The following is an 11,472-nucleotide window of genomic DNA, read 5'->3' as shown; positions in this document are numbered from 1 at the left end:
CCGTCCCCACCCCGGTGCCGCCCCGGTGCCGCCCCGGTCCCGCGGCCGGCGCAGGGAGCCGCACGCGCGGCGCCTCTACACAACGCTGCTTTATTTACCCTTTGTACAAAACCGTGTTCGCCGCTTTTATTTTACAAAGTGGCCCCCAGCCCTCGCCGAGAGGAGGAAGGGGGAGCCGTGCGGGCCTCCCGCTGGGGGCGCCCGGCCAAGGGCACCCCCGGGGCCACCCCGCGCCCCGGCCGACTCGCCACCTCCCGTCCTGCCCAGGCCACCTCGGCCTCTGTCCTGCCACCGCTGCCACCCCCGAGGGACAATAAATAGGCTCAGGGAGTAGGTAAACTGGGTACTACACATTGGGCTACAGCTTAATACATCCTTGCTAGATAAAGAGGAGCAGGGCGGCCAGCCCCGACCCCCCAGCCCGGCTCCTCGCGGCCCCCCAGTCCCGCTGTATGAGGCACAAGTGCTGGGGAACTGGGTCGGGCTCTCTCGCAGGAGAGACAGGGGGGACAGGGGGTGAGGGGGCAGCTGGTGGGGGGGAGAAGATGCCGAGGGTGCCCCTCGGGAGGCAGCTCATCGGGGGCTCTTCCCCCGCCTGGCACCGGTGCTTCCCTGCTGGGGGGCAGGCACGGGGACAGAGCCAGCGCTGAAGTGGGGGCAGGCAGGACCCAGGGGCACCCCTGKCACCTGAGCTGAGCTCCCACCGGTGTCCCTGGGTCCCCACCGCTCCCGTGCCATGCGCAAGTGCCCCTGTGGTCCCTGCACACCACAGTGTCCCCAAGAGGGGCAGCCAAGCCCCACAGCCCAGCAGCCCATCCCCTATCCCTGCAGCCCAGAATTCCCCCCCATCAGGCCCGTTCCCTCCCTCCCTCCTCGGGAAGGGAGCAGTGTCCTTGGGCCCGGGCGCCTGCACAGCCCAGCTGAGCCCAGGCTGCCCGGGGTGGGGGCCCGGCCCCGCGCCGGCCCTACAAGTACGTGTCCTCGCTCTCCCGGGAGCTCAGGCTCTCCTTGGACTGGTGGTGGGGAGAGACCGGCGGGTGCAGCAGCTCCCGGGAAGAGATGGCTGCCCCATTGCCCTCAGCCTCGGGGCCATTGGGGGGGCCGGCCAGGCCCTTGTCTCGCTTCTTCTCCTTGCTCTTGCGGGCTTTGGGCACGGGGGCTGGCCCGGGGGGAACGATGATGGAGGGCACGGGCTCCAGGGCCTTGTGGGTGGGGGGCTCCGCGTCGCTGATGGCCTTGGCGCCATGGAGGCGCGGGGGGGACTTGCACTGCAGCTCCCCGTGCAGCTCCCGCCACTTCTTCAGCTGGATGAGGTGCTCCCGCTCGATCTGCCGCTCCGTCACGGGCAGCTCGATGACCTGGCAGGGACAGAGACGAATGCCATCGCAGTCCCCCCGTGATACGGGGCACCCAAAGGCCACCCCGCTTGACAGGGACCCACGAGCAGCAATGGCAGGAGCGGCTCTGCAGGGCAGCCGTTGGGCAGCGCRCAGGTCCTCACCCCAGGACAGACCCCAAAAGCCAGGGCCTCGGCCCTCACCATCGCCTCACCTCTTGCACCAGGAATGTCTCCTGCATGATCTTGGGGCTGAGGGCTCGCAGTCTCTCCATGGTCTCGTACTGGCCCTGGCAGGACTTGAGCTTGTCCGAGGAGCCCAGCGTGTGTTTGAGCAGCACAAGGCCAACCCGGAAGATGATCTTCACCCCTGTGAGGGAGGAGATGGCACACTGAGTGCTAGCAGGTAGAGAGTGACATTGTCACTACATCCCACGTGATGCTCCTGTGCCCGTTTCTTTCCCAAGGACATCCTAACAGACCAGATGCCAACCATGTATGGCACAAGGCAGTCTGCTCAGCCTTGTGCTGGGGCAGCTACCGAGGCACAGCGATGCTCCAGGGCGGGCCTGCTCTACCGCCCAGTCCTGYCTGCCCCAAGCTCCCTTCAATCCCATCAAATATTTGGCTGAGATCCCACTGTCTGTCTGCACACCAGTGGCTCTGCCTGCAACACGGTGCSTGGAGAAGCGGCTGCTCTCGCTGGGCACCAGGAAGCACCCAAGAGCAGCTGTGAGCTCAGGCTCGCTTGGGGATGCCTGGCTACGGACAACGGCACATACCTGTGGCCTGTACGAGCTGCTCCCCAAGCCTAGGCTGGGGGGCCAGAGCCCCAGCACCGCAGTGACCTGCTGAACACACTGGGCACGGGAGAGCCCTGCATTACATCTGCTGCAGACCCAGCCTGGGAGGGAGCACTGCAAGGGGAAGCAGAGCTGAACGGCACTGCCAGCACCAGCAAAGGGGAGGCGCAGTCCTTGTTCTGAGCGCAGCCAGGACAGACGATGGCACTAGGGGTCCGGAGCAGATTACAACCCCTACGTGTATTAACGCAGCCACGAATGTGCCCTCAGCTCCCCAACCAGACCSCACACGAACAGTCTGGTCTCTCTGCCAGCAGCCCAGTTTCCTCAAACCTGCTCTTCACCTGCTCCCACTTGCCAGATGCAAGCAAGCAGCCCATTGCAGTGCATCTGCTGCAAGCACAAGTGGGGGCTTGTCAACTGCCACAGGGACCCCAAAGGGAGAAGGCCTCTCTGCCCCCTGCCTTGCTGTAGGCAAAACCCCATCAGGAAGAGGCGCGTGACGAGGAGGAGCTCCCACCTTCGCAGAAGAACATGTCCCAGACGCGCAGCACAGAGCTCCAGGGCAGCGTGCGGGAGAAGGCGCACATGAACCACTCCGTCATGTACAGGATGGGGTCGATCTTCTGCTTGCTCAGGTGTTTGTAGGCCACGGGCGAGACCTTGTGCAGCAGCGAGAAGAGGATCTGCCCATCCAGCTGGATGGCCTCCTATAGAGAGAACATCAGCACTGAGCTCCATGGCGATTGAGCTCTACAGTGAGTGGTTATACGTGGGGTAAAGGGCTAGGCTAAGAGCTGGGGTTCAGGTTCCCAGTGCTCAACCCCAACACCCCAGAGCAAGAAGAACAGAATAATCCCCAGGTCAGGTTAAGGGACTRGAGCTGTGCCCCACAAATGCCAGAAGCTGAGCCCCAAATCCCTCCCGGCTGGGTGCCAAGGGGAGCCCTGGGAGCACTCCCCTCTGCCCCTTTTTTCCCACGGGCATAAGGACCCAGGGCAGCTCACGGCTCACAGACGGGTCAAACCCCTGCCATCCCCAGAGGCGGTGCCAGCCCTTCACTCACCAGCTTCTCACTGTAGTAGCCAGGGAGGTACTTCTCACAGATCTGCACCAGGCACCAGAACGCTTGCTGCAAGGCGAGACACAGCGTGTGAGTGCCCAACGCCCCAAAGCTCCAAGGGACAGGGGAGGGGAAGGAGGCTCAGTTGGGGCAGGAGGTGGCACAGCCACCTGGGCCGAAGGGCAGAGCCCCACACTGGCCGAGCTTCGGGGTAATCGGCTCTCAAGAGCCAGGCTGGGCATCGCATCCTAGGAGCGGAGAGTGCAGGGCAGGGTTCCCACCTCTGCCCCGGCCTTGGCAGCAGAGGTGCTGAGTTTCCCTGAGCGAGATGCTCGGGCAGCCTCCAATCACACAGGGAGGCAGTTGGGGAGTTGGAGCCTGGCAGTCAGCTCAGGCAGTGCTGTGAGCACCCTGCSCAGCAGCAGGTGCCTCTGCTTCCCCCCGAGCACCCTGCCTCCTCCCATGCCCAGGTCTTCTCCAGGCAGAGCGTTTCCCCAGGGCTGCCCGTCCTCCTGAGCGGCCTCGTACCTCGGCTGGCATGTGCATGAGCAGCACGGCAGCGATGGGGGCCTGGGCCTGGCAGTAGCCCTCCTCAGGGCGGTACAGCGTGTAGGCCTTCAGCACCCGGAACAGGTCCTGCTGCCTGCGGAGACACAGGGGCTAGGAGAGGTGCAGAGCCAGCAGGGACAGAGCCCAACGAGCTCTGGGGACAGGCGGCCTTGGTGGGTCTCTGGCAAGAGTCCAAAGATGGAACCGGGCTGGAAAGCCTTGCTTTGTTCTCAGCCCAGGCCCCAGGGGCTGCAGGAACACCCTAGCAGAGTCAGTGCAGACGAGGCAGGGAGCCAGTCGTCTCCCTGTACCAGTGCTCCCACCAGGGACGGCGGCACAGGGTGAGCAGCTCCCGAGCAGCCCTGGCTGCGAGCACAGGGATACAGACACGCAGGGACCTGCTGCGCTCTGCATTACTCGAGTGATGCAGAAATCACCATCAGCTACCTCCATTCTCCACCTTCTGACTTCCTGCTGCAGCAATGCCCACCCTGCTGGGGTTGGAGCTGGTGCCAATGGCCGTGACCCAGGGACCAAACCCCTGGAGAGCCAACTTGGGCTAAGCCCTCACCTGGAGCCTCCGARGACACTAGGGATGCGAGATAGGGTGACACCACTCAAGGGACTGAGCTCTGCTAGCTGGGAGAGACACCATGTGTTGCAAGGGGTCGGTGCATCAGCTGCCAAGCACCGGACGCGAAGCAGCTCCACTTACCCATGGCCTCCACGGGACACAAACATCTCGTGAAACGGGAACTGCCGATGGAGATCCCGCTCAATCACATCCAACCACTTGGGGTCTCCTGGGAGGAGATCCAGCTCCTGCGGGACAGAGGGCTCAGGTGAGCTGTGCGAGGTGACACCGCGAGGATGCGGGGCCCACAGTGAGACGGCAGCCAGGACAGTGGCCATGAGGGGGAGCCCCAAAACCAGGGAGAGGAGGCAGCACAGATATGAATGTACCACTGCCACCCGCTTGGGTGCAAGGTGCATTTGAGGGTCTCACTGGGGCAAGCAGGAGCCCTCATGCCCACACAGCAGGACGCAGCAGCATCCAGGACCCCAGCGACAGCCCAGGCCTGGAAGGAACGGGAGCCAAGCGCCGCAGCACACGCAGCATCTGCTCCGAGGAGGTTCAGGGGTGGGGAGCACCTTGCCCGGRCTTACATCAAATTTGCCGACATTCTGCTCCAGTTTGACCTTGCTCCCGGAGAGGTACTGCCAGGCTCGGCCCCTCAGCGAGGGCGGGATCCCCTTCTGGCACCGCAGGCGGATCTGTGGGAGAGCACGACGCAGCCGTCAGCACCCGAGCACTGCAGGGCAGAGAGGTCCCCAGAGCAAGAGGGGAGCCGGGCCCGGATCGCACCACAGGGACAGGCTGGCCAGCTGCAGCCTCCCCACATCCCACACGGGGCCGTGTTGTCACACGGCAGCAGGACGGACGCCCGGCTGCAGGTCCCACAAACCTATGCTGATGGCAGGTGGTCCAGCGCTTTGGACCTTAGGGCTCTCAGGTAAACACGTGTGGCCAGGCAGGCTGGGATCTGCTCCCGTCCTCCTCCCCAGCACACGAGCCTGGACACCAGCTGGAGCAGCAACAGGGAGCTGGGGATGCGGAGCTAGGAGCCATGCCAAGGGCTGGCACCCTGCAAATGGCTTCAGGACAGCCCAACCTTGCCCGAGTACACGATGCCACGCAGAGCCTGAACACAAATCCATAGCCAAGGTGGGGAGCGCGTGGCTTCCACAGCCCATGGGAAGCACCACGGATGCAGGGCGAGCTTCCCGGTGCCCTGCCCCGGCGCTGCTCTCAGGAGAGCTCTGCTCAGCCCTCCAGCATCCCCTGCCAGGCGCAGACGTCGGAGGGCTGCACAGCCCGGGCAGACCTGTCCTGCTGAGCTGCTCAGCACCACGGCTGCCACGTGTGCCCTGCATGAGGGAGCAGGCCTGGCCCCGCGGCCCCAGCTCCAAGTGGTGCTGGCTCACGAGGCCCCTTGGGCCAGCTCCACGCCTGCCCTCAGCTCCGGGTTCCCTTGGCACAGGGCACCGGCCAGGACCAAAGTCCAGCGCGGGCAGCGCACACCAGCACCAGGCAGGGCACGAGGCTCACTTAACCCTGCCACTGCCACAGCCCCAGCACGTCAGAGCCACCACGTCCCTCCCCGTGACCGCAGCATGGGGCAGGGACGCCCCACGCTGGGTCCTCCACACAGGACAATGGGGACTCAAGGAGACCAAGTGGATGAGCAGGACATTGAAAGCACTGCCAGGCTGCAGCCGGGACACAGCCGCAYGCTGCAGCCGGTCRAGGTGGCCCTGGAGAGCTGGGAGCRCAGGGTYGGAACCCCGAGGCCCCAGGACAGCCCCTTTCGGCCCCGCTGCTCCTGTGGAGGYGGCAGTGCCAGCTCCCAGGTCCTCAGGCAGGGCTCGCAGCAAGGCGGGCACCAAGGAGACCCGGGCTTGCAGCACAGCCGCTCGGCACGAAGCTCTGCAGAAACCCAGCTCGTGTCCCAGCCTCCATACCTCGTGGCCCTGCTCGGGGGCAGGCACCAAGCACCCAAGATGTGCCAGTGCTTCGAGAGCCACCGCTGACTGCTCCCGAGCTGCTGCCCCGGCAGCCTGCAGGGCTCAGCGGGAGCCAGGCCTGCTCCAGGACACGGCCACCTTCCCGGAGGGCAGCGGGAAGCCCCGCGGAGCCTTGACGACAGCTCGGCAGGGAGCCAGAGCCTCAGCTCTGCTTGGCACTCGTGGCCACGGGCCTCTCCCGCCTGGCCCGAGCCCATTTCCCCCGTGTGCCAGTGCAACCGGGTAGCACTTGTGCTCCCGGCAGCGCGGCAGCACCGCCACGCGCCAGCCCACCCGCCTGCTCGCCAGGGCCGGCCCCGGCGCCGCGAGGCCTCTGTGCCAACAGGAAGCGCAGCGCGCAGTGCCCGGGCGGCTGCAGGCAGCTCCTCCTCCGGGAGCCGGGCGGGCAGGAAGGAAACGCCGCTGCCGGAGCGGAGCGGCTCCGCTCGGCAGCCCCGGGGCCGGCCGGCTCCGCTCGGCCGGGGCCACGCGGGAGGACGAGCCAGGCTGCCAAGGCAGCGCTGGGGCTGGCCAGGGCGCTACCCCCCGGCCCGTGCTTGGCCACACGGACATCGCACGGGGTCCTGCCCTTGCCCCAGTGTATCCCCAGAGTAGCTGGTCCTCAGGATCATCCCTGTGCYCTTCTAGGGGCACACAGATGCCCAAGGTGAAGAGCCCTGGCACAGTGCCAGCCCCGTGGGAGTGCTGGGAGAGGAAGGACCCTCCTGCTCACATCTGTCCTCCTGAGCCTGGCTGGAAAGGCCAAGGGCTGTCCTGCAGTGCTGGCGGCTCTCAGCTCCGTGAGGAACACAAGGCCATTGGGATCCTGACCTGGGATGGAGCATTTCAGGCGCCTAGAGCTACACAGGTGTGAGCTGTGCAGGCCTCAAAGGAGCTGGCCCAAAGCTCAGCCCCAACCCGCCAGGCTATGAGCCAACACCAAGGGTGGAGATGGAAAAGCATCCGAGGGGCCATAGTGGTCAAAGAGCTCTCTGGAAAGAAACCTGAGGCTCCAGCTCAGCCGTCCTGGATTCCAAGCACCGACTGCACCGCAAGACAGACCACACATCCCAACACCACCACAGGGACACCCAGGATGTCAGCAGAAAAACAGGGAAGCTCCTCTGCCAGGGGGAGGGTGGCTGGAGTAACTCATCACAACCTGGAGACCTCCCTCGGGAGAAACTCCTTCCTTGCAGGAGACCACATGGAGAGCAGAGGAAGCTGCGTGCAGAACAAAGCGCCCACCTGCCACGTTCTGAAAAGCTCCCTGAAATGCAGCACGAGCACTAAGAAACGGATTTCTGCGAGGCGCTCCAGGAGGGACACCGCGTGGCGGGCGGCTCCGGCGGGGAGCGCGGCACGCGCGGAGAGGCAGCGCCGCCGCCACGAGCCTGCGGCCTCAACAGCCCACGAGCTGCTGCACCCCGTCCACCCGCTTCACGCGCTCAGGAGGGGCAGGGAGCGCCCAACACACCAGCGCTGTCCTGCGTGGACCAAGCGCTACCCAAGAGGTGGGGAAACCCAGTCTCCCACGGGACCTGCCYTGCAGACCAGCCGCGCACACACCAGGCTCAAATATTTCCTAGTCTGAKATTTTTTTTGTCTACAAGATGTTTCCATGACCTAATGAATCCCATGGCTGCCTGCAAGCCAGAGCGGCAGCCAAAGGAGCCCTAGGAAGTCTCCAGGCCGGCAGGGAGCAGACGCCGGCCGTGGGATGATTCCTTTGGACGGATGTGGGCAGGAGCAGTCTGGCTGAGGACAYGCAAACTTCATCTCAACCTCCCACAGAAAGAAGCGTCACTGGGAGGACTGGCCTCTCCGAGCCGCTATCATCTGAGGGAAATAAGTTTGCCTTGGGGACTTGGTGGCACGTACACTAGCCAACGTAAGTGCCCCAAAGCTTCAAGGGAACATTGTTGTACCCCCAAATCTGCCTCTGCCTCCTGTTTACACACACCGGTGACCCAGGAGACAGCTGCAGCCCTGTCCCAGAGGACAGGGTGGCCACAGGCACCCACCTTCTTGTGCTTTTTGGCCATCCACTTGTCCCAGTTGTTGAGCATATCCAGCCATTTGGACTCACGCTGCCTGAGCACCTCCAGGGGCACCTCCTCCAGCCTGCGGGGGGAGAGGAAGAGATGGCCATCAGTAAAGGAGCAAACGCTGCCCTTGGTTCCCTCTCTACATCACAGGGGCCCTGCTGCTCCCAGCAGCACCCCAGGGTGCTGCCCACCGCACCAAGGAGAGCAGAGGGTGCTGCTGCCCCTCGCTGCCACACAGCTCCTCTCCACAGCCACGGCAGCATCCAAACAGCAAAGAGATGTCAGAGCTGCAAGGGGGGGGTGGAACTGGCAAACCCGTCAGGCAGAGCCAGGGAAACCTGCCCGCCACGGCCTGGGCCCCATCGCCACGGCCGCCCCAGGGCCACGCGCCGGGGAAAGGRGGTCGGCTGGGAGCGCTGCGCGGGGACGGCACGCGTTCGAGAGCACTGGCACTCGGGCTCCCGCACTCTGCTCATCACGCGGGGAGCCCCGGCTCCGCGGGAGGCTCCAGGGGCGCCGCTGGAAAGCGGCTTCTGCGAGGAGCGCCGTGCCGGCGAGCTCCGGGTGCTGCAGCCTGTTATCCGCTCGCTTCTGCTTCCACTCGCGCCCCAAAAGCCTGGCACTCCTCCAAGCCCGGCTCCGAGCCCAGCCGAGGGTCCCCCAGGAAGGAGGGAAGTGCTTTCCAGCAATAGCTTAGCCTAGATCAGGAATAAAATTTAACCCTTCCGAGGCAGGCAGGAGGCGGGGAGGCGTCAGGGACCGAAACGCGGCTCGGCCGCGGGGCCACAGCCCGACTCTCACTTCTGCTGCGGCGCGAGCACCACGTCAGCGCGGCGGGGCCTCGGGCGCCGCTTCCCGGGCTGCCCCGCGCGCGGCCGYGGCCTTTCGTGCTCCGCGGGGCGCAGCCCGGGCCGCCCCCGCGTCACCGCCCGCCCCCTGGGTGCCACGAGCCCCGGGGCCTGCGAGCAGCGGGGGCAGCTCGGCTGGGCCCCTGCTGTCCGCATGCCAGGGGATCGGAAGCTCTTCCACAGCACGCACAGGCAGGAGCTCAACGATTCCCAAGGGTTTCTGAGGCCATTCAGGCCCCTGCCAAAGAGGCGGTGGCTCCAGGKGACACCTCGTCCCTACACAGTCTCAGTGGAGGAGTGGGAGAGACCTGCCCTCTGCCGTGTGCGGAGCGGTGCCCAGCGCGGTGCCGCGTGGGTCCTGCTGCGAGCTGGAGCACGGCACGCGGAGCCGCCGCTCCCAAGGGRACGCGTCCGGCTGCACGGTGCCCAGCGCCAGTCCTGCCCGCCAGCAGGGCCAGGGCAGGCCAAGTGCTCCCAAGGGACCCGCTTTGCTCGGCATAGCCGCCCGCGAAGGCGGCTCCCCCGCAAGCGCCACCCGGCACCCGGGGGCAGCGCCGGCTCCGCGCCGGCGGATCGGCGGCTCTCGGAGGCGTGGGAAGCCTAAGAGCTCTGGACGCTGGATACAGGATCTGGATGCGGTCCCGCTGGAGYGGCGCCAGCCCGGGAAGCTGTTTGCAGCTGATGCCAGCTTGGCAGCGGGCGCAGAGCAGGGAGCGCGCTCTGCTCCAGGCCCTGCCGCCAGCCGGCCGGCCCGCGGCCCGGCGGAGCGCGTGGGCTCAGGGATCCCCTCCTGCCCTGCGTCCCGTGCCAGGCGCTGGGCGCAGGGACAGCAGCGCGGCCGGCCCCGCTCCCTGCGCCACCCCGCAGGGATCGGCCTCCCAGCTCGGCCCCCGCGGCACCGCTGCAGGGAGGAACCTCGAGCTCAATGGTAGTGCCTGCACGCCCGGTGCGGAGGGACTCCCCATCCAACCCTGCTCCAGCAGTTTCCCCATCCAATCCTGCATGGAAGCGGCTGGAGCTTGCGGAGGAAGACCCCGGATGCCGGTGGGAGAACAGGTGCACGCCGGGCCCCAGCGCTCCCTGCTTGCAGGGCAAGGGCAGCCCTGCCGCACGGAGCTACGAGAGGGCCACGCGGGGCCCTGGCGTGTCCTGCTTATCCTTGCCTCTTCCCAAAGGCTCCTCCGAGGAGAGGGCCCAGCCCCAGGGCAACGTCTCGGGCCCCACGGAGCCCTGTGTGTGCGGCAGCTCCGCCGGGAGCTCCGGCAGGGGCTCTGCCTGCCGAGCCGCGCGGGCAGCGACGCTGCGGGTGCCCCCAGCCCAGCAGGGCCCACGAGGCGGGGAGGGCAGCCGGCCCCTGCTGCTGGATCCCTGCACGCGCAGCCGCGGGGCAGCAGCGCGCGGAACAGAGCGTCGAAGCCGCTCGGGCACAACAGCAGAAAGGGCCACGGGGCGACGGCAGGAGAGAGGCAGCTGGGAGGAACCGCGTCCCAGGCGGAGCAGCCCACGCGCGAGCGACAGCCCAAGGGCACCGGGTCGACAGCAGGGACACGCTCCCGTCTGCACGGCGGCCGCCCGGACAACGGGACCGCCACCACCAGAAGTGTCCTGGGGACCGGGCATCAGCACGGCAGCGGCGCCAGCGCTGGGACGGGGGCAGAATCAGCATCGCGGGCGCCCAGCGGGCACGGCTGTGCGCTCCGCTCCTCGCGCAGGGCGCAAGCGAGGGGCCCAAGSGACCCTGGGGCAGGGAGAGCCGAGACACTCGGGAGGCGCGCTGGGAACACGCGCGGTGCTGCTGGGCGGCAGCCGGGCCCCATCGGGCACGAGGGCCCGCGGGAGCATGGCGCGCAGCGGAGCCGCTGCCACGCAGGGCTGCGCCGGAGGGGATGGAGCCGCGTCCGAGGCTTCCCCGGGCGTCGCTGCGAGAACGCCCATGTCGCCGAGAGGAGAAGCACGCGGCCAAACCAGCTCCGCGGCTCCGCGCCGCATTCCAGGGCGCCGCCGCGGCGAGGCCGAGGCCGGGCTGCAGCACGCGCCCTCCTGCCGGGACTCCCCACGCTCGGAGCCCGCCTCGCTCCCGGCCACGGGGAGCCCCACGGGAGGCTCCCCCCGGCCGGGCCCCGGCGCCCTCCCCTCCTCGCCGCGGGCCCCGGCGCTTTCCCGGCCGCTTCGGGATGCTCCCGGGCGGCCTCCCCCTCGAGCCAGCGGCCAGGGCCAGGCGGGAGCGCGGCGCCGGCACGGCAGCGGGCCGCGAGGCAAC

The 11,472-nt window shown here is 67.1% G+C and overlaps 1 protein-coding gene across 1 annotated transcript; it reads right to left on the bottom strand.

Moving 5' to 3' along the window:
• Positions 1 to 908: 908 nt before the first annotated feature.
• Positions 909 to 11,147, bottom strand: TBC1D10A (TBC1 domain family member 10A). Its single transcript, XM_026040197.1, has 9 exons — positions 10,975 to 11,147; positions 8,341 to 8,440; positions 4,919 to 5,026; positions 4,467 to 4,573; positions 3,731 to 3,845; positions 3,206 to 3,271; positions 2,660 to 2,849; positions 1,552 to 1,706; positions 909 to 1,358 (listed from the first exon to the last, which is right to left on the bottom strand). The coding sequence occupies exons 1-9, from the start codon at positions 11,145 to 11,147 to the stop codon at positions 966 to 968; spliced, it is 1,407 nt and encodes a 468-aa protein (XP_025895982.1). The 3' UTR covers positions 909 to 965.
• Between the last annotated feature and the right edge of the window lie 325 nt (positions 11,148 to 11,472).

The sequence above is a fragment of the Nothoprocta perdicaria genome, unplaced genomic scaffold, assembly GCF_003342845.1.
Source record: "Nothoprocta perdicaria isolate Ctin4 unplaced genomic scaffold, notPer1 scaffold_250, whole genome shotgun sequence".
In the NCBI taxonomy this organism is placed as follows: Eukaryota; Metazoa; Chordata; class Aves; order Tinamiformes; family Tinamidae; genus Nothoprocta; species Nothoprocta perdicaria.
The sequence above is the reverse complement of the archived record's forward strand: the minus strand, read 5'-3'. Positions and strand labels throughout refer to the sequence as shown.